General features: G+C 52.0%; 1 protein-coding gene across 1 annotated transcript in view; it reads right to left on the bottom strand.

The window, feature by feature from the left end:
- The window catches only part of LOC139240490 (histone lysine demethylase PHF8-like), a 99,484-nt gene that overhangs the window by 3,620 nt on the left and 72,552 nt on the right, over positions 1-23,312 (bottom strand). Inside the window, exons 16-17 of the mRNA XM_070869025.1 lie at positions 7,070-7,165; positions 1,242-1,351 (exon numbers count right to left, since the gene is read on the bottom strand). Of these exons, the coding sequence (XP_070725126.1) occupies positions 1,242-1,351; positions 7,070-7,165 (206 nt within the window). The remainder of the gene's footprint in view (positions 1-1,241; positions 1,352-7,069; positions 7,166-23,312) is intronic.

The raw sequence follows: 23,312 nt of genomic DNA, 5'->3' as shown, positions 1-23,312 counted from the left end.
GGGGAGAGAGAGAGAGAGGGAGAGAGAAAGAGGGAGGGAGCGAGACAGACAGAGAGAGAGAGAGGGAGGGGGAGAGGGAGAGAGAAAGAGGGAGGGAGAGAGACACACAGACAGAGAGGGAGGGAGGAGAGACAGACAGGGAGGGGGAGAGAGCGAGAGAGAGGGAGGGGGTAGAGAGAGAGAGAGGGAGAGAGAAAGAGGGAGGGATGAGACAGACAGAGAGAAAGAGGGAGGGAGAGAGACACACAGACAGAGAGAGGGAGGGAGAGAGAGAGACAGACAGGGAGAGAGAGAGATAGAGAGAGACAGACAGAGGGAGGGAGAGAGACAGACAGGGAGGGGGAGAGAGAGATGGAGGGAGAGAGAGCGATAGAGAGACAGAGAGAAAGCAAGACAGAGAGCGAGCGAGACAGAGAGAGAGAGAGACAGAGAGAAAGCGAGACAGAGAACGAGAAAGAGAGAGAGACAAAGAACGAGAGACAAAGAGCAAGAGAGACAGTGACAGAGGGAGAGAGTGAGAGAGGAACAGAATTTTAATTTGATCTGCTAAGATATCTTAAAGCTTTATTGTTAATTTGTGGGTTCTAGTGTCCCTTTAATAAGAGGGCACTCGGCTTTAGCGTTAAATTTAAAATAGTTGTACAGCCGTTGAGTTGGGAGTGGCTCAGCCAGTCAAGTGATGTTCTCGAGACTCAATAAAACCCCAGCCAGTTGGGTTCGGGGGATTCACGATGGGGCAGGCGGTTGTGAGCCATGAAGCAAATACATTACACCCGCCTTCTCCAGAGACCCCGCGTTCTCCAGAGGCCCCGCCTTCTCCAGAGAGCCCGCCTTCTCCAGAGGCCCCGCCTTCTCCAGCGACCTCCGCTGTAACGTATTTGCTTCATGGTTCCTTTGTTTAAAAATTCACAGGAACACATTGCTATGAAGAACCAGTTGGTTTATTAGCAAAAGATTTAACAATCATACCGCAAATTACCAGTTCATCCACTAGGCTCACGACTGCATTCCTCATCGTGGATCCCCCGAACCCAATTGGCTGGGGTTTTATTGAGTCTTGTGAACATCACGTGACTGGCTAAGCTGATCCCAACTCAACAGCGCCACAGGGGCATACGTTACAGCTGCCTCCTCCAGGCGACCCCGTTTTCAGCCGTTGAGCTCCCTTCCCCACTCCCCCCACCCCTCCCCCCACCCCGCCCTCTTGCGGGAGACGAACAGCGCCAGGCCGAGCCGAGTACCTGCTGCGCCAGTTTGGCTGCCGCTGCGGCCAGCCCCGTCTCGATGGAGGCCACGCGCGTTCCTTCCCGGATTGGTCGCTCCTGCCGCGGGAGAGTCGGCGCCACACGAGCTGCGGAGAAAGACACAAACCGGTTAATTTCGGCACGTGTACCAGGCTGTGCTGGTGGAGGGGGGGTGTGTGAGAGGGGTGGCTGCGTCTGGCAAGTACTGGGGAGGACGGCCAGTGCGGGTTGTTAAACATTCGTTCGCTGGCAAGGCCGGCGTTTATTGCCCGTCCCTAATTGCCCCGTGAGAAGGTGGTGGTGAGCCGCCTTCTTGAACCGCTGCAGTCCGTGTGGTGAAGATGCTCCCACAGTGCTGTTAGGGAGGGAGTTCCAGGATTGGGACCCAGCGACGATGGAGGAACGGCCGATATATTTCCAAGTTGAGGGACGGTGTGTGTGACTGGGAGGGGAACGTGGAGGGGGTGGTGTTCCCATGGACCTGCTGCCCTTGACCTTCTGGGCGGGTAGAGGTCGCGGGTTCGGGAGGTGCTGCCGAAGAAGCCTTGGCGAGTTGCCGCGGTGCATCTTGTGGACGGTGCACACTGCAGCCACGGTGCGCCGGTGGTGGAGGGAGTGAGTGTTGAAGGTGGTGGGGAGCGTGGCCCATCGAGCGGGGCTGCTTTGTCCTGGGTGGTGTCGAGCGTCTCGAGTGTTGTTGGAGCTGCAACTCATCCAGGCAAGTGGGGAGTGTTCCATCGCACTCCTGACTTGTGGGTTGTGGATGGTGGAGAGGCTTTGGGGAGTTCAGGAGGTGAGACACTGGTCGCAGAATACCCAGCCTCTGACCCGCTCTTGTGGCCACAGTATTTATGTGTCTGGTCCAGTGAAGTTTCTGGTCAATGGTGACCCCCAGGATGTTGATGGCGTGGGGATTGGGCGATGGGAATGTTGTTGAATGTCAAGGGGCGGTGGTTATTGCAAAGGGGATGGAGTATAAAATCAGGGAAGTCTTGCTACAGTTATACAGGGTATTGATGAGGCCACACCTGGAGTACTGCGTGCACAGTTTTGGTCTCCGTATTTACGAAAGGATATACTTGCTTTGGAGGCAGTTGAGAGAAGGTTCACTCGGTTGATTCCGGGGATGAGGAGGTTGACTTATGAGGAAAGGTTGAGGAGGTTGGGCCTCTACTCATTGGAATTCAGAAGAATGAGAGGTGATCTTATCGAAACGTATAAGATTATGAGGGGGCTCGACAAGGTGGATGCAGAGAGGATGTTTCCATTGATGGGGGAGACTAGAACTAGGGGGCATGGTATAGAATAAGGGGCCGCCCATTTAAAACTGAGATGAGGAGGAATTTCTTCTCTCAGAGGGTTGTAAATCTGTGCAATTCGTTGCCTTAGAGAGCTGTGGAAGCCGGGACATTGAATAAATTTAAGACAGAGATAGACAGTTTCTTAACCGATCAGGGGGCGGGCAGGGAAGTGGAGCTGAGTCCACGATCGGATCAGCCATGGTCGTATTAAATGGCGGAGCAGGCTCGAGGGGCCGAATGGCCGACTCCTGCTCCTATTTCTGATGTTCTTATGTCAGACTCTCGCTTGTTGGAGATAGTTATTGCCTGGCACTTGGGTGGCGTGAATGTTACTTGCCACTTATCATCATCATCATAGGCAGTCCCTCGTGTCGAGGATGACTTGCTTCCATGCCAAAACAGGAGTTCCAATGAAGGACCTAATATTCCGGATCCTGAACTACATCCTGAAGGGTGGAAGATGCCTGTGGGTGGATTTTTTTAACGTGGGGTGACCGTTGCACACCAGCCACCACACGGGCTTGACAGAGCGAGGTCTTGGTCCAGTGGCAAGGGTTAACCAGGACGACTGGAGACCAGCTCTGCTGCACGGACCCAGTGCGCACACAATCCGGACGGTCTGCACCTGGGCAGAATCGGAACCAATGTCCTAGGGGGAGTGTTTGCTAGTGCTGTTGGGGAGGAGTTAAACTAATATGGCAAGGGGATGGGAACCAATGCAGGGAGACAGAGGGAAACAAAAAGGAGGCAAAAACAAAAGACAGAAAGGAGATGAGGAAAAGTGGAGGGCAGAGAAACCCAAGGCAAAGAACAAAAAGGGCCATTGTACAGCAAAATTCTAAAAGGACAGAGGGTGTTAAAAAAACAAGCCTAAAGGCTTTGTGTCTTAATGCAAGGAGTATCCGCAATAAGGTGGATGAATTAACTGTGCAAATAGCTGTTAACAAATATGATGTGATTGGGATTACGGAGACGTGGCTCCAGGATGAGCAGGGCTGGGAACTCAACATCCAGGGGTATTCAACATTCAGGAAGGATAGAATAAAAGGAAAAGGAGGTGGGGTAGCATTGCTGGTTAAGGAGGAGATTAAGGCAATAGTTAGGAAGGACATTAGCTTGGATGATGTGGAATCTATATGGGTAGAGCTGCAGAACACCAAAGGGCAAAAAACGTTAGTGGGAGTTGTGTACAGACCTCCAAACAGTAGTAGTGATGTTGGGGAGGGCATCAAACAGGAAATTAGGGGTGCGTGCAATAAAGGTGCAGCAGTTATAATGGGTGACTTTAATATGCACATAGATTGGGCTAACCAAACTGGAAGCAATACGGTGGAGGAGGATTTTCTGGAGTGCATAAGGGATGATTTTTTAGACCAATATGTCGAGGAACCAACTAGGGGGGAGGCCATCTTAGACTGGGTGTTATGTAATGAGAGAGGATTAATTAGCAATCTCGTTGTGCGAGGCCTCTTGGGGAAGAGTGACCATAATATGGTGGAATTCTGCATTGGGATGGAGAATGAAACAGTTAATTCAGAGACCATGGTCCAGAACTTAAAGAAGGCTAACTTTGAAGGTATGAGGCGTGAATTGGCTGGGATGGATTGGCGAATGATACTTAAGGGGTTGACTGTGGATGGGCAATGGCAGACATTTAGAGACCGCATGGATGAACTGCAACAATTGTACATTCCTGTCTGGCATAAAAATAAAAAAGGGAAGGTGGCTCAACCGTGGCTATCAAGGGAAATCAGGGATAGTATTAAAGCCAAGGAAGTGGCATACAAATTGGCCAGAAATAGCAGCGAACCTGGGGACTGGGAGAAATTTAGAACTCAGCAGAGGAGGACAAAGGGTTTGATTAGGGCAGGGAAAATGGAGTATGAGAAGAAGCTTGCAGGGAACATTAAGACGGATTGCAAAAGTTTCTATAGATATGTAAAGAGAAAAAGGTTAGTAAAGACAAACGTAGGTCCCCTGCAGTCAGAATCAGGGGAAGTCATAACGGGGAACAAAGAAATGGCGGACCAATTGAACAAGTAATTTGGTTCGGTATTCACGAAGGAGGACACGAACAACCTTCCGGTTATAAAAGGGGTCGGGGGGTCTAGTAAGGAGGAGGAACTGAGGGAAATCCTTATTAGCCGGGAAATTGTGTTGGGGAAATTGATGGGATTGAAGGCCGATAAATCCCCAGGGCCTGATGGACTGCATCCCAGAGTACTTAAGGAGGTGGCCTTGGAAATAGTGGATGCGTTGACAGTCATTTTCCAACATTCCATTGACTCTGGATCAGTTCCTATGGAGTGGAGGGTAGCCAATGTAACCCCACTTTTTAAAAAAGGAGGGAGAGAGAAAACAGGGAATTATAGACCGGTCAGCCTGACATCGGTAGTGGGTAAAATGATGGAATCAATTATTAAGGATGTCATAGCAGTGCATTTGGAAAGAGGTGACATGATAGGTCCAAGTCAGCATGGATTTGTGAAAGGGAAATCATGCTTGACAAATCTTCTGGAATTTTTTGAGGATGTTTCCAGTAGAGTGGATAAGGGAGAACCAGTTGATGTGGTATATTTGGACTTTCAGAAGGCGTTCGACAAGGTCCCACACAAGAGATTGATGTGCAAAGTTAGAGCACATGGGATTGGGGGTAGTGTACTGACATGGATTGAGAACTGGTTGTCAGACAGGAAGCAAAGAGTAGGAGTAAATGGGTACTTTTCAGAATGGCAGGCAGTGACTAGTGGGGTATCGCAAGGTTCTGTGCTGGGGCCCCAGCTGTTTACACTGTACATTAATGATTTAGATGAGGGGATTAAATGTAGTATCTCCAAATTTGCGGATGACACTAAGTTGGGTGGCAGTGTGAGCTGCGAGGAGGATGCTGTGAGGCTGCAGAGCGACTTGGATAGGTTAGGTGAGTGGGCAAATGCATGGCAGATGAAGTATAATGTGGATAAATGTGAGGTTATCCACTTTGGTGGTAAAAACAGAGAGACAGACTATTATCTGAAGGGTGACAGATTAGGAAAAGGGGAGGTGCAACGAGACCTGGGTGTCATGGTACATCAGTCATTGAAGGTTGGCATGCAGGTGCAGCAGGCGGTTAAGAAAGCAAATGGCATGTTGGCCTTCATAGCGAGGGGATTTGAGTACAGGGGCAGGGAGGTGTTGCTACAGTTGTACAGGGCATTGGTGAGGCCACACCTGGAGTATTGTGTACAGTTTTGGTCTCCTAACCTGAGGAAGGACATTCTTGCTATTGAGGGAGTGCAGCGAAGGTTCACCAGACTGATTCCCGGGATGGCGGGACTGACCTATCAAGAAAGACTGGATCAACTGGGCTTGTATTCACTGGAGTTCAGAAGAATGAGAGGGGATCTCATAGAAACGTTTAAAATTCTGACGGGGTTAGACAGGTTAGATGCAGGAAGAATGTTCCCAATGTTGGGGAAGTCCAGAACCTGGGGACACAGTCTAAGGATAAGGGGTAAGCCATTTAGGACCGAGATGCGGAGGAACTTCTTCACCCAGAGAATTGTGAACCTGTGGAATTCTCCACCACAGAAAGTTGTTGAGGCCAATTCACTAAATATATTCAAAAAGGAGTTAGATGAGGTCCTTACTACTCGGGGGATCAAGGGGTATGGCGAGAAAGCAGGAATGGGGTACTGAAGTTGAATGTTCAGCCATGAACTCATTGAATGGCGGTGCAGGCTAGAAGGGCCGAATGGCCTACTCCTGCACCTATTTTCTATGTCTATGTTTCTATATCGCACACAGTGTGGGCTGGGCCCGTGCTGCCCCCTGGGCCCCTGGCCCCGAACTCGCGCCTCCCCTGGGCCCCGATCACATCGCTCCGCAGTCTCTCGCCAGTCCTGCTGTATCTGCCCGCGCTCCAATCACCGACACAAGAGATTGGTGTGCAAAGATTAAAGCACACGGTATTGGGGGTAATGTACTGACGTGGATAGAGAGCTGGTTGGCAGACAGGAAGCAGAGAGTGGGAATAAACGGGTCCTTTTCAGAATGGCAGGCAGCGACTAGTGAAGTGCCGCAGGGCTCAGTGCTGGGACCCCAGCTATTTGCAATATACATTAATGATTTGGACGAAGGAATTGAATGTAATATCTCCAAGTTTGCAGATGACACTAAGCTGAGTGGCGGTGTGAGCTGTGAGGGGGATGCGAAGAAATCTAAGCCTTGCCATTTCTCAGCCTGAGGCTGAATGTTGTCCAGGTCTTGCTGTATGCGAGCGTGGACTGAGGAGTTACGAATGGAGCGGAACACTGTGCAGTCATCAGCGAACGTCCCCCCCCCACTGCTGACCTTGTGACGGAGGGAAGGTCATTGATGAAGCAGCTGAAGATGGTTGGGGCCTGGGGCACTGCCTCCTGCGGCGATGCCACACTGGGGAGGAAGGCCAGCGCTGTGGGCAGCCTCAGTCTGCAGGCCCAGACGCAGTACTGGTGCAGTGGGATCCACGGGTCCCCACTCCTGTCGGAGAGCTCAGACACATACCTTTCGGGTTCCAAGGGGTGTCGTCGCAGCTCCGCCTCTTCTTATTCCGGGCCTTCATGGCGGGGTCATCGTCGTCCGACTCCAGGGATGGATACACTGGGAGAGAGGGGCGGCAAGGAACAGTGTCAAACTCACAGCTTCCAAACGGGAACAAAGTTGTGCAGAATTTGCCTACCATTATAGAGGAGCGTAAAAGAGCAGTGCATCAGGGCAGCACGCTCACTGGCCAGAGAGGGGAAGTCACAGCTCATATACAGGGAGCTTTACTCTGTATCTAACCCCCTGTACCTGCCCTGGGAGTGTTTGATGGGACAGTGTAGAGGGAGCTTTACTCTGTATCTAACCCCCTGTACCTGCCCTGGGAGTGTTTGATGGGACAGTGCAGAGGGAGCTTTACTCTGTATCTAACCCCCTGTACCTGCCCTGGGAGTGTTTGATGGGACAGTGTCGAGGGACCTTTACTCTGTATCTAACCCCGTGCTGTACCTGCCCTGGGAGTGTTTGATGGGGACAGTGCAGAGGGAGCTTTACTCTGTATCTAACCCCATGCTGTACCTGCCCCGGGAGTGTTTGATGGGGACAGTGTAGAGGGAGCTTTACTCTGTATCTAACCCCATGCTGTACCTGCCCCGGGAGTGTTTGATGGGGACAGTGTAGAGGGAGCTTTACTCTGTATCTAACCCCCTGTACCTGCCCCAGGAGTGTTTGATGGGGACAGTGCAGAGGGAGCTTTACTCTGTATCTAACCCCATGCTGTACCTGCCCTGGGAGTGTTTGATGGGACAGTGTAGAGGGAGCTTTACTCTGTATCTAACCCCCTGTACCTGCCCCAGGAGTGTTTGATGGGGACAGTGTAGAGGGAGCTTTACTCTGTATCTAACCCCTTGTACCTGCCCTGGGAGTGTTTGATGGGACAGTGTGGAGGGAGCTTTACTCTGTATCTAACCCCGTGCTGTACCTGCCCTGGGAGTGTTTGATGGGACAGTGCAGAGGGAGCTTTACTCTGTATTTAACCCCCTGTACCTGCCCTGGGAGTGTTTGATGGGGACAGTGTAGAGGGAGCTTTACTCTGTATCTAACCCCATGCTGTACCTGCCCTGGGAGTGTTTGATGGGGACAGTGTAGAGGGAGCTTTACTCTGTATCTAACCCCCTGTACCTGCCCCAGGAGTGTTTGATGGGGACAGTGTAGAGGGAGCTTTACTCTGTATCTAACCCCCTGTACCTGCCCCAGGAGTGTTTGATGGGGACAGTGTAGAGGGAGCTTTACTCTGTATCTAACCCCCTGTACCTGCCCTGGGAGTGTTTGATGGGACAGTGTAGAGGGAGCTTTACTCTGTATCTAACCCCGTGCTGTACCTGCCCTGGGAGTGTTTGATGGGACAGTGTGGAGAGTATGACTGTAGGATGCCGGCCATCAGGTTCAGGGGACTTGTCCACCATTAGTCCCATTATTTTACCGAATACTATTTCTCTCGTGATAGTGACTGTTTTAAGCCCTCCCCGGCTCCCAATAGCCCGTTGATTATCAATTATTGGGATGCATTTAGTGTCTTCTGCCGTGAAGACCGTTACAAAATATTTGTTCCAATTCTCTGCCATTTTGGCTATGAGGAAAGATTGGAGATGCTGCATCTGTTCTCTTTGGAACAGAGGAGGCCGAGGGGAGACCCGAGTGAGGTGCATAAAATTATGAGGGGCCCAGATCATCATCGTCATCATAGACAGTCCATCGTATCGAGGATGGCTTGATTCCACATCAAAAAGTTCACAGGTATTTCAATGATGGACCCGATATTCCGGATCCCGAATACATCCTGAAGGGTGGAAGATGCCTGTGGGTGGATTGTTTTAACGTGGGGTGACCGTTGCACACCAGCCACCACACGGGGCTCGACAGAGCCAGGTCTCGGTCCAGGGGCAAGGGCTTGGATAGAGTGGACAGGACGGACCTGTTTCCCTTAGCAGAGGGGTCAACAACCAGGGGGCACAGATTTAAAGTAATTGGTGGTAGGTTTAGAGGGGGTTTGAGGGGAAATGTCTTCACCCAGAGGGTGGTGGGGGTCTGGGGGGGAACTCACTGCCTGAAAGGGCGGTAGAGGCAGAAACCCTCACCACATTTGGATGTGCGCTCGAAGTGCTGTAACCCACAGGGCTACGGACCCAGAGCGGGAAAGTGGGATTAGGCCGGGATGGCTCTTGGTCGGCCGGCACAACGCGGACACGATGGGCCGCAACTGCCTCCTTCTGCCCGGTAAATTCCTCTGATATCCCCGTTTCGCAGCAAGCAAATACATTCATCATCATCCCTCTACACTGTCCCATCAAACACTCCCAGGGCAGGTACAGGGGGTTAGATACAGAGTAAAGCTCCCTCTACACTGTCCCATCAAACACTCCCAGGGCAGGTACAGGGGGTTAGATACAGAGTAAAGCTCCCTCGACACTGTCCCATCAAACACTCCCAGGGCAGGTACAGGGGGTTAGATACAGAGTAAAGCTCCCTCTACACTGTCCCCATCAAACACTCCCAGGGCAGGTACAGGGGGTTAGATACAGAGTAAAGCTCCCTCCACACTGTCCCATCAAACACTCGCAGGGCAGGTACAGGGGGTTAGATACAGAGTAAAGCTCCCTCGACACTGTCCCATCAAACACTCCCAGGGCAGGTACAGCACAGGGTTAGATACAGAGTAAAGCTCCCTCTGCACTGTCCCCATCAAACACTCCCAGGGCAGGTACAGGGGGTTAGATACAGAGTAAAGCTCCCTCTACACAGTCCCATCAAACACTCCCAGAGCAGGTACAGGGGGTTAGATACAGAGCAAAGCTCCCTCTACACTGTCCCATCAAACACTCCCAGGACAGGTACAGGGGGTTAGATACAGAGCAAAGCTCCCTCTACACTGTCCCATCAAACACTCCCAGGGCAGGTACAGGGGGTTAGATACAGAGTAAAGCTCCCTCGACACTGTTCCATCAAACACTCCCAGGGCAGGTACAGCACAGGGTTAGATACAGAGTAAAGCTCCCTCCACACTGTCCCCATCAAACACTCCCAGGGCAGGTACAGGGGGTTAGATACAGAGTAAAGCTTCCTCTACACTGTCCCATCAAACACTCCAAGGGCAGGTACAGCATGGGGTTAGATATAGAGTAAAGCTCCCTCTACACTGTCCCATCAAACACTCCCAGGGCAGGTACAGGGGGTTAGATACAGAGTAAAGCTCCCTCTACACTGTCCCATCAAACACTCCCAGGGAAGGTACAGGGGGTTAGATACAGAGTAAAGCTCCCTCTACACTGTCCCATCAAACACTCCCAGGGCAGGTACAGGGGGTTAGATACAGAGTAAAGCTCCCTCTACACTGTCCCATCAAACACTCCCAGGGCAGGTACAGGGGGTTAGATACAGAAGTAAAGCTCCCTCTACACTGTCCCCATCAAACACTCCCAGGGCAGGTACAGGGGGTGAGATACAGAGTAAAGCTCCCTCTACACTGTCCCCATCAATGAACTCCCAGGGCAGGTACAGGGGGTTAGATACAGAGTAAAGCTCCCTCGACACTGTCCCATCAAACACTCCCAGGGCAGGTACAGGGGGTTAGATACAGAGTAAAGCTCCCTCTACACTGTCCCCATCAAACACTCCAAGGGCAGGTACAGGGGGTTAGATACAGAGTAAAGCTCCCTCTACACTGTCCCTATCAAACACTCCCAGGGCAGCTACAGGGGGTTAGATACAGAGTAAAGCTCCCTCTACACTGTCCCATCAAACACTCCCAGGGCAGGTACGGCACGGGGTTAGATACAGAGTAAAGCTCCCTCTACACTGTCCCATCACACACTCCCAGGGCAGTTACAGGGTGTTAGATACAGAGTAAAGCTCCCTCTACACTGTCCCATCAAACACTCCCAGGGCAGGTACAGCATGGGGTTAGATACAGAGTAAAGCTCCCTCTACACATCCCCATCAAACACTCCCAGGGCAGGTACAGGGGGTTAGATACAGAGTAAAGCTCCCTCTACACTGTCCCATCAAACACTCCCAGGGCAGGTATAGGGGGTTAGATACAGAGTAAAGCTCCCTCTACACTGTCCCATCAAACACTCCCAGGGCAGGTACAGCATGGGGTTCGATACAGAGTAAAGCTCCCTCTCCACTGTCCCATCAAACACTCCCAGGACAGGTACAGGTGGTTACATACAGAGTAAAGCTCCCTCTACACTGTCCCATCAAACACTCCCAGGGCAGGTACAGGAGGTTAGATACAGAGTAAAGCTCCCTCGACACTGTCCCATCAAACACTCCCAGGGCAGGTACAGGGGGTTAAATACAGAGTAAAGCTCCCTCTACACTGTCCCCATCAAACACTCCCAGGGCAGGTACAGGGGGTTAGATACAGAGCAAAGCTCCCTCTACACTGTCCCATCAAACACTCCCAGGGCAGGTACAGGGGGTTAGATACAGAGTAAAGCTCCCTCGACACTGTCCCATCAAACACTCCAAGGGCAGGTACAGCATGGGGTTAGATACAGAGTAAAGCTCCCTCTACACTGTCCCATCAAACACTCCCAGGGCAGGTACAGGGGGTTAGATACAGAAGTAAAGCTCCCTCTACACTGTCCCCATCAAACACTCCCAGGGCAGGTACAGGGGGTTAGATACAGAGTAAAGCTCCCTCTACACTGTCCCCATCAATGAACTCCCAGGGCAGGTACAGGGGGTTAGATACAGAGTAAAGCTCCCTCTACACTGTCCCATCAAACACTCCCAGGGCAGGTACAGGGGGTTAGATACAGAGTAAAGCTCCCTCTACACTGTCCCATCAAACACTCCAAGGGCAGGTACAGGGGGTCAGATACAGAGTAAAGCTCCCTCTACACTGTCCCTATCAAACACTCCCAGGGCAGGTACAGGGGGTTAGATACAGAGTAAAGCTCCCTCGACACTGTCCCATCAAACACTCCCAGGGCAGGTACAGGGGGTTAGATACAGAGTAAAGCTCCCTCGACACTGTCCCATCAAACACTCCCAGGGCAGGTACAGGGGGTTAGATACAGAGTAAAGCTCCCTCTACACTGTCCCATCAAACACTCCCAGGGCAGCTACAGGGGGTTAGATACAGAGTAAAGCTCCCTCGACACTGTCCCATCAAACACTCCCAGGGCAGGTACAGGGGGTTAAATACAGAGTAAAGCTCCCTCTACACTGTCCCCATCAAACACTCCCAGGGCAGGTACAGGAGGTTAGATACAGAGTAAAGCTCCCTCGACACTGTCCCATCAAACACTCCCAGGGCAGGTACAGGGGGTTAGATACAGAGTAAAGCTCCCTCGACACTGTCCCATCAAACACTCCCAGGGCAGGTACAGGGGGTTAGATACAGAGTAAAGCTCCCTCTACACTGTCCCATCAAACACTCCCAGGGCAGGTACAGGAGGTTAGATACAGAGTAAAGCTCCCTCGACACTGTCCCATCAAACACTCCCAGGGCAGGTACAGGGGGTTAAATACAGAGTAAAGCTCCCTCTACACTGTCCCCATCAAACACTCCCAGGGCAGGTACAGGGGGTTAGATACAGAGCAAAGCTCCCTCTACACTGTCCCCTTCAAACACTCCAAGGGCAGGTACAGGGGGTTAGATACAGAGTAAAGCTCCCTCTACACTGTCCCTATCAAACACTCCCAGGGCAGGTACAGGGGGTTAGATACAGAGTAAAGCTCCCTCGACACTGTCCCATCAAACACTCCCAGGGCAGGTACAGGGGGTTAGATACAGAGTAAAGCTCCCTCGACACTGTCCCATCAAACACTCCCAGGGCAAGTACAGGGGGTTAGATACAGAGTAAAGCTCCCTCTACACTGTCCCGTCAAACACTCCCAGGGCAGCTACAGGGGGTTAGATACAGAGTAAAGCTCCCTCTACACTGTCCCATCAAACACTCCCAGGGCAGGTACGGCACGGGGTTAGATACAGAGTAAAGCTCCCTCTACACTGTCCCATCACACACTCCCAGGGCAGTTACAGGGTGTTAGATACAGAGTAAAGCTCCCTCTCCACTGTCCCATCAAACACTCCCAGGGCAGGTACAGCACGGGGTTAGATACAGAGTAAAGCTCCCTCTACACATCCCCATCAAACACTCCCAGGGCAGGTACAGGGGGTTAGATACAGAGTAAAGCTCCCTCTACACTGTCCCATCAAACACTCCCAGGGCAGGTATAGGGGGTTAGATACAGAGTAAAGCTCCCTCTACACTGTCCCATCAAACACTCCCAGGGCAGGTACAGGAGGTTAGATACAGAGTAAAGCTCCCTCGACACTGTCCCATCAAACACTCCCAGGGCAGGTACAGGGGGTTAGATACAGAGTAAAGCTCCCTCTACACTGTCCCCATCAAACACTCCCAGGGCAGGTACAGGGGGTTAGATACAGAGTAAAGCTCCCTCGACATTGTCCCATCAAACACTCCCAGGGCAGGTACAGGGGGTTAGATACAGAGTAAAGCTCCCTCTACACTATCCCCATCAAACACTCCCAGGGCAGGTACAGGGGGTTAGATACAGAGTAAAGCTCCCTCTACACTGTCCCCATCAATGAACTCCCAGGGCAGGTACAGGGGGTTAGATACAGAGTAAAGCTCCCTCGACACTGTCCCATCAAACACTCCCAGGGCAGGTACAGGGGGTTAGATACAGAGTAAAGCTCCCTCTACACTGTCCCCATCAAACACTCCAAGGGCAGGTACAGGGGGTTAGATACAGAGTAAAGCTCCCTCTACACTGTCCCTATCAAACACTCCCAGGGCAGCTACAGGGGGTTAGATACAGAGTAAAGCTCCCTCTACACTGTCCCATCAAACACTCCCAGGGCAGGTACGGCACGGGGTTAGATACAGAGTAAAGCTCCCTCTACACTGTCCCATCACACACTCCCAGGGCAGTTACAGGGTGTTAGATACAGAGTAAAGCTCCCTCTACACTGTCCCATCAAACACTCCCAGGGCAGGTACAGCATGGGGTTAGATACAGAGTAAAGCTCCCTCTACACATCCCCATCAAACACTCCCAGGGCAGGTACAGGGGGTTAGATACAGAGTAAAGCTCCCTCTACACTGTCCCATCAAACACTCCCAGGGCAGGTATAGGGGGTTAGATACAGAGTAAAGCTCCCTCTACACTGTCCCATCAAACACTCCCATGGCAGGTACAGGGGGTTCGATACAGAGTAAAGCTCCCTCTACACTGTCCCATCAAACACTCCCAGGGCAGGTACAGGAGGTTAGATACAGAGTAAAGCTCCCTCGACACTGTCCCATCAAACACTCCCAGGGCAGGTACAGGGGGTTAAATACAGAGTAAAGCTCCCTCTACACTGTCCCCATCAAACACTCCCAGGGCAGGTACAGGGGGTTAGATACAGAGCAAAGCTCCCTCTACACTGTCCCATCAAACACTCCCAGGACAGGTACAGGGGGTTAGATAGAGAGCAAAGCTCCCTCTACACTGTCCCATCAAACACTCCCAGGGCAGGTACAGGGGGTTAGATACAGAGTAAAGCTCCCTCGACACTGTCCCATCAAACACTCCAAGGGCAGGTACAGCATGGGGTTAGATACAGAGTAAAGCTCCCTCTACACTGTCCCCATCAAACACTCCCAGGGCAGGTACAGGGGGTTAGATACAGAGTAAAGCTCCCTCTACACTGTCCCCATCAATGAACTCCCAGGGCAGGTACAGGGGGTTAGATACAGAGTAAAGCTCCCTCTACACTGTCCCATCAAACACTCCCAGGGCGGGTACAGGGGGTTAGATACAGAGTAAAGCTCCCTCTACACTGTCCCCATCAAACACTCCCAGGGCAGGTACAGGGGGTTAGATACAGAGTAAAGCTCCCTCTACACTGTCCCTATCAAACACTCCCAGGGCAGGTACAGGGGGTTAGATACAGAGTAAAGCTCCCTCGACACTGTCCCATCAAACACTCCCAGGGCAGGTACAGGAGGTTAGATACAGAGTAAAGCTCCCTCGACACTGTCCCATCAAACACTCCCAGGGCAGGTACAGGGGGTTAGATACAGAGTAAAGCTCCCTCTACACTGTCCCATCAAACACTCCCAGGGCAGCTACAGGGGGTTAGATACAGAGTAAAGCTCCCTCTACACTGTCCCATCAAACACTCCCAGGGCAGGTACAGCACGGGGTTAGATACAGAGTAAAGCTCCCTCCACACTGTCCCATCACACACTCCCAGGGCAGTTACAGGGGGCTAGATACAGATTAAAGCTCCCTCTACACTGTCCCATCAAACACTCCCAGGGCATGTGCAGCACGGGGTTAGATACAGAGTAAAGCTCCCACTACACTGTCCCCATCAAACACTCCCAGGGCAGGTACAGGGGGTTAGATACAGAGTAAAGCTCCCTCTACACTGTCCCATCAAACACTCCCAGGGCAGGTACAGGGGGTCAGATACAGAGTAAAGGTCCCTCTGCACTGTCCCATCAAACACTCCCAGGGCAGGTACAGGGGGTTAGATACAGAGTAAAGCTCCCTCTACACTGTCCCATCAAACACTCCCAGGGCAGGTACAGGGGGTTAGATACAGAGTAAAGCTCCCTCTACACTGTCCCATCAAACACTCCCAGGGCAGGTACAGGGGGTTAGATACAGAGTAAAGCTCCCTCGACACTGTCCCATCACACACTCCCAGGGCAGGTACAGGGGGTTAGATACAGAGTAAAGCTCCCTCTACACTGTCCCGTCAAACACTCCCAGGGCAGGTACGGCACGGGGTTAGATACAGAGTAAAGCTCCCTCCACACTGTCCCCATCAAACACTCCCAGGGCAGGTACAGGGGGTTAGATACAGAGTAAAGCTCCCTCTACACTGTCCCATCAAACACTCCCAGGGCAGGTACAGGGGGTTAGATACAGAGTAAAGCTCCCTCTACACTGTCCCATCAAACACTCCCAGGGCAGGTACAGGAGGTTAGATACAGAGTAAAGCTCCCTCTCCACTGTCCCATCAAACACTCCCAGGGCAGGTACAGGTGGTTACATACAGAGTAAAGGTCCCTCTACACTGTCCCATCAAACACTCCCAGGGCAGGTACAGGAGGTTAGATACAGAGTAAAGCTCCCTCGACACTGTCCCATCAAACACTCCCAGGGCAGGTTCAGGGGGTTAAATACAGATTAAAGCTCCCTCTACACTGTCCCCATCAAACACTCCCAGGGCAGGTACAGGGGGTTAGATACAGAAGTAAAGCTCCTACTACACTGTCCCCATCAAACACTCCCAGGGCAGGTACAGGGCGTTAGATACAGAGTAAAGCTCCCTCTACACTGTCCCCATCAAACACTCCCAGGGCAGGTACAGCACGGGGTTAGATACAGAGTAAAGCTCCCTCTACATTGTCCCATCAAACACTCCCAGGGCAGGTACAGGGGGTTAGATACAGAGTAAAGCTCCCTCTACACTGTCCCATCAAACACTCCCAGGGCAGGTACAGGTGGTTAGATACAGAGTAAAGCTCCCTCTACACTGTCCCATCAAACACTCCCAGGGCAGGTACAGGGGGTTAGATACAGAAGTAAAGCTCCCACTACACTGTCCCCATCAAACACTCCCAGGGCAGGTACAGGGGGTTAGATACAGAGTAAAGCTCCCTCGACACTGTCCCATCAAACACTCCCAGGGCAGGTACAGGGGGTTAGATACAGAGTAAAGCTCCCTCTACACTGTCCCCATCAAACACTCCAAGGGCAGGTACAGGGGGTAAGATACAGAGTAAAGCTCCCTCTACACTGTCCCTATCAAACACTCCCAGGGCAGGTACAGGGGGTTAGATACAGAGTAAAGCTCCCTCGACACTGTCCCATCAAACACTCCCAGGGCAGGTACAGGGGGTTAGATACAGAGTACAGCTCCCTCGACACTGTCCCATCAAACACTCCCAGGGCAGGTACAGGGGGTTAGATACAGAGTAAAGCTCCCTCTACACTGTCCCATCAAACACTCCCAGGGTAGCTACAGGGGGTTAGATACAGAGTAAAGGTCCCTCTACACTGTCCCATCAAACACTCCCAGGGCAGGTACGGCACGGGGTTAGATACAGAGTAAAGCTCCCTCTACAATGTCCCATCACACACTCCCAGGGCAGGTACAGGGGGTTAGATACAGAGTAAAGCTCCCTCTACACTGTCCCATCAAACACTCCCAGGGCAGGTACAGGGGGTTAGATACAGAGTAAAGCTCCCTCTACACTGTCCCATCAAACACTCCCAGGGCAGGTACAGGGGGTTAGATACAGAGTAAAGCTCCCTCTACACTGTCCCATCAAACACTCCCAGGGCAGGTACAGGGGGTTAGATACAGAGTAAAGCTCCCTCGACACTGTCCCATCAAACACTCCCAGGGCAGGTACAGCACAGGGTTAGATACAGAGTAAAGCTCCCTCCACACTGTCCCCATCAAACACTCCCAGGGCAGGTACAGGGGGTTAGATACAGAGTAAAGCTCCCTCTACACAGTCCCATCAAACACTCCCAGAGCAGGTGCAGGGGGTTAGATACAGAGCAAAGCTCCCTCTACACTGTCCCATCAAACACTCCCAGGGCAGGTACAGGGGGTTAGATACAGAAGTAAAGCTCCCTCTACACTGTCCCCATCAAACACTCCCAGGGCAGGTACAGGGGGTTAGATACAGAGTAAAGCTCCCTCGACACTGTCCCATCAAACACTCCCAGGGCAGGTACAGGGGGTTAGATACAGAGTAAAGCTCCCTCTACACTGTCCCCATCAAACACTCCAAGGGCAGGTACAGGGCGTTAGATACAGAGTAAAGCTCCCTCTACACAGTCCCTATCAAACACTCCCAGGGCAGGTACAGGGGGTTAGATACAGAGTAAAGCTCCCTCGACACTGTCCCATCAAACACTCCCAGGGCAGGTACAGGGGGTTCGATACAGAGTACAGCTCCCTCGACACTGTCCCATCAAACACTCCCAGGGCAGGTACAGGGGGTTAGATACAGAGTAAAGCTCCCTCTACACTGTCCCATCAAACACTCCCAGGGCAGCTACAGGGGGTTAGATACAGAATAAAGGTCCCTCTACATTGTCCCATCAAACACTCCCAGGGCAGGTACGGCACGGGGTTAGATACAGAGTAAAGCTCCCTCTACACTGTCCCATCACACACTCCCAGGGCAGGTACAGGGGGTTAGATACAGAGTAAAGCTCCCTCTACACTGTCCCATCAAACACTCCCACGGCAGGTACAGGGGGTTAGATACAGAGTAAAGCTCCCTCTACACTGCCCCATCAAACACTCCCAGGGCAGGTACAGGGGGTTAGATACAGAGTAAAGCTCCCTCTACACTGTCCCATCAAACACTCCCAGGGCAGGTACAGGGGGTTAGATACAGAGTAAAGCTCCCTCTACACTGTCCCATCACACACTCCCAGGGCAGTTACAGGGTGTTAGATACAGAGTAAAGCTCCCTCTCCACTGTCCCATCAAACACTCCCAGGGCAGGTACAGCACGGGGTTAGATACAGAGTAAAGCTCCCTCTACACATCCCCATCAAACACTCCCAGGGCAGGTACAGGGGGTTAGATACAGAGTAAAGCTCCCTCTACACTGTCCCATCAAACACTCCCAGGGCAGGTATAGGGGGTTAGATACAGAGTAAAGCTCCCTCTACACTGTCCCATCAAACACTCCCAGGGCAGGTACAGGAGGTTAGATACAGAGTAAAGCTCCCTCGACACTGTCCCATCAAACACTCCCAGGGCAGGTACAGGGGGTTAGATACAGAGTAAAGCTCCCTCTACACTGTCCCCATCAAACACTCCCAGGGCAGGTACAGGGGGTTAGATACAGAGTAAAGCTCCCTCGACATTGTCCCATCAAACACTCCCAGGGCAGGTACAGGGGGTTAGATACAGAGTAAAGCTCCCTCTACACTATCCCCATCAAACACTCCCAGGGCAGGTACAGGGGGTTAGATACAGAGTAAAGCTCCCTCTACACTGTCCCCATCAATGAACTCCCAGGGCAGGTACAGGGGGTTAGATACAGAGTAAAGCTCCCTCGACACTGTCCCATCAAACACTCCCAGGGCAGGTACAGGGGGTTAGATACAGAGTAAAGCTCCCTCTACACTGTCCCCATCAAACACTCCAAGGGCAGGTACAGGGGGTTAGATACAGAGTAAAGCTCCCTCTACACTGTCCCTATCAAACACTCCCAGGGCAGCTACAGGGGGTTAGATACAGAGTAAAGCTCCCTCTACACTGTCCCATCAAACACTCCCAGGGCAGGTACGGCACGGGGTTAGATACAGAGTAAAGCTCCCTCTACACTGTCCCATCACACACTCCCAGGGCAGTTACAGGGTGTTAGATACAGAGTAAAGCTCCCTCTACACTGTCCCATCAAACACTCCCAGGGCAGGTACAGCATGGGGTTAGATACAGAGTAAAGCTCCCTCTACACATCCCCATCAAACACTCCCAGGGCAGGTACAGGGGGTTAGATACAGAGTAAAGCTCCCTCTACACTGTCCCATCAAACACTCCCAGGGCAGGTATAGGGGGTTAGATACAGAGTAAAGCTCCCTCTACACTGTCCCATCAAACACTCCCATGGCAGGTACAGGGGGTTCGATACAGAGTAAAGCTCCCTCTACACTGTCCCATCAAACACTCCCAGGGCAGGTACAGGAGGTTAGATACAGAGTAAAGCTCCCTCGACACTGTCCCATCAAACACTCCCAGGGCAGGTACAGGGGGTTAAATACAGAGTAAAGCTCCCTCTACACTGTCCCCATCAAACACTCCCAGGGCAGGTACAGGGGGTTAGATACAGAGCAAAGCTCCCTCTACACTGTCCCATCAAACACTCCCAGGACAGGTACAGGGGGTTAGATAGAGAGCAAAGCTCCCTCTACACTGTCCCATCAAACACTCCCAGGGCAGGTACAGGGGGTTAGATACAGAGTAAAGCTCCCTCGACACTGTCCCATCAAACACTCCAAGGGCAGGTACAGCATGGGGTTAGATACAGAGTAAAGCTCCCTCTACACTGTCCCCATCAAACACTCCCAGGGCAGGTACAGGGGGTTAGATACAGAGTAAAGCTCCCTCTACACTGTCCCCATCAATGAACTCCCAGGGCAGGTACAGGGGGTTAGATACAGAGTAAAGCTACCTCTACACTGTCCCATCAAACACTCCCAGGGCGGGTACAGGGGGTTAGATACAGAGTAAAGCTCCCTCTACACTGTCCCCATCAAACACTCCCAGGGCAGGTACAGGGGGTTAGATACAGAGTAAAGCTCCCTCTACACTGTCCCTATCAAACACTCCCAGGGCAGGTACAGGGGGTTAGATACAGAGTAAAGCTCCCTCGACACTGTCCCATCAAACACTCCCAGGGCAGGTACAGGAGGTTAGATACAGAGTAAAGCTCCCTCGACACTGTCCCATCAAACACTCCCAGGGCAGGTACAGGGGGTTAGATACAGAGTAAAGCTCCCTCTACACTGTCCCATCAAACACTCCCAGGGCAGCTACAGGGGGTTAGATACAGAGTAAAGCTCCCTCTACACTGTCCCATCAAACACTCCCAGGGCAGGTACAGCATGGGGTTAGATACAGAGTAAAGCTCCCTCTACACATCCCCATCAAACACTCCCAGGGCAGGTACAGGGGGTTAGATACAGAGTAAAGCTCCCTCTACACTGTCCCATCAAACACTCCCAGGGCAGGTATAGGGGGTTAGATACAGAGTAAAGCTCCCTCTACACTGTCCCATCAAACACTCCCAGGGCAGGTACAGGGGGTTCGATACAGAGTAAAGCTCCCTCTCCACTGTCCCATCAAACACTCCCAGGACAGGTACAGGTGGTTACATACAGAGTAAAGCTCCCTCTACACTGTCCCATCAAACACTCCCAGGGCAGGTACAGGAGGTTAGATACAGAGTAAAGCTCCCTCGACACTGTCCCATCAAACACTCCCAGGGCAGGTACAGGGGGTTAAATACAGAGTAAAGCTCCCTCTACACTGTCCCCATCAAACACTCCCAGGGCAGGTACAGGGGGTTAGATACAGAGTAAAGCTCCCTCTACACTGTCCCATCAAACACTCCCAGGACAGGTACAGGTGGTTACATACAGAGTAAAGCTCCCTCTACACTGTCCCATCAAACACTCCCAGGGCAGGTACAGGAGGTTAGATACAGAGTAAAGCTCCCTCGACACTGTCCCATCAAACACTCCCAGGGCAGGTACAGGGGGTTAAATACAGAGTAAAGCTCCCTCTACACTGTCCCCATCAAACACTCCCAGGGCAGGTACAGGAGGTTAGATACAGAATAAAGCTCCCTCGACACTGTCCCATCAAACACTCCCAGGGCAGGTACAGGGGGTTAGATACAGAGTAAAGCTCCCTCTACACTGTCCCCATCAAACACTCCCAGGGCAGGTACAGGGGGTTAGATACAGAGTAAAGCTCCCTCTACACTGTCCCCATCAAACACTCCAAGGGCAGGTAGAGGGGGTTAGATACAGAGTAAAGCTCCCTCTACACTGTCCCTATCAAACACTCCCAGGGCAGGTACAGGGGGTTAGATACAGAGTAAAGCTCCCTCGACACTGTCCCATCAAACACTCCCAGGGCAGGTACAGGGGGTTAGATACAGAGTAAAGCTCCCTCGACACTGTCCCATCAAACACTCCCAGGGCAAGTACAGGGGGTTAGATACAGAGTAAAGCTCCCTCTACACTGTCCCATCAAACACTCCCAGGGCAGGTACAGCACGGGGTTAGATACAGAGTAAAGCTCCCTCCACACTGTCCCATCACACACTCCCAGGGCAGTTACAGGGGGCTAGATACAGATTAAAGCTCCCTCTACACTGTCCCATCAAACACTCCCAGGGCATGTGCAGCACGGGGTTAGATACAGAGTAAAGCTCCCACTACACTGTCCCCATCAAACACTCCCAGGGCAGGTACAGGGGGTTAGATACAGAGTAAAGCTCCCTCTACACTGTCCCATCAAACACTCCCAGGGCAGGTACAGGGGGTCAGATACAGAGTAAAGGTCCCTCTGCACTGTCCCATCAAACACTCCCAGGGCAGGTACAGGGGGTTAGATACAGAGTAAAGCTCCCTCTACACTGTCCCATCAAACACTCCCAGGGCAGGTACAGGGGGTTAGATACAGAGTAAAGCTCCCTCTACACTGTCCCATCAAACACTCCCAGGGCAGGTACAGGGGGTTAGATACAGAGTAAAGCTCCCTCGACACTGTCCCATCACACACTCCCAGGGCAGGTACAGGGGGTTAGATACAGAGTAAAGCTCCCTCTACACTGTCCCGTCAAACACTCCCAGGGCAGGTACGGCACGGGGTTAGATACAGAGTAAAGCTCCCTCCACACTGTCCCCATCAAACACTCCCAGGGCAGGTACAGGGGGTTAGATACAGAGTAAAGCTCCCTCTACACTGTCCCATCAAACACTCCCAGGGCAGGTACAGGGGGTTAGATACAGAGTAAAGCTCCCTCTACACTGTCCCATCAAACACTCCCAGGGCAGGTACAGGAGGTTAGATACAGAGTAAAGCTCCCTCTCCACTGTCCCATCAAACACTCCCAGGGCAGGTACAGGTGGTTACATACAGAGTAAAGGTCCCTCTACACTGTCCCATCAAACACTCCCAGGGCAGGTACAGGAGGTTAGATACAGAGTAAAGCTCCCTCGACACTGTCCCATCAAACACTCCCAGGGCAGGTTCAGGGGGTTAAATACAGATTAAAGCTCCCTCTACACTGTCCCCATCAAACACTCCCAGGGCAGGTACAGGGGGTTAGATACAGAAGTAAAGCTCCTACTACACTGTCCCCATCAAACACTCCCAGGGCAGGTACAGGGCGTTAGATACAGAGTAAAGCTCCCTCTACACTGTCCCCATCAAACACTCCCAGGGCAGGTACAGCACGGGGTTAGATACAGAGTAAAGCTCCCTCTACATTGTCCCATCAAACACTCCCAGGGCAGGTACAGGGGGTTAGATACAGAGTAAAGCTCCCTCTACACTGTCCCATCAAACACTCCCAGGGCAGGTACAGGTGGTTAGATACAGAGTAAAGCTCCCTCTACACTGTCCCATCAAACACTCCCAGGGCAGGTACAGGGGGTTAGATACAGAAGTAAAGCTCCC

Source organism: Pristiophorus japonicus, chromosome 32 (genome assembly GCF_044704955.1).
Source record: "Pristiophorus japonicus isolate sPriJap1 chromosome 32, sPriJap1.hap1, whole genome shotgun sequence".
NCBI classification, from domain to species: domain Eukaryota; kingdom Metazoa; phylum Chordata; class Chondrichthyes; family Pristiophoridae; genus Pristiophorus; species Pristiophorus japonicus.
Note: the sequence above shows the minus strand (reverse complement) of the source record. Positions and strands in the feature narration are given on the sequence as shown.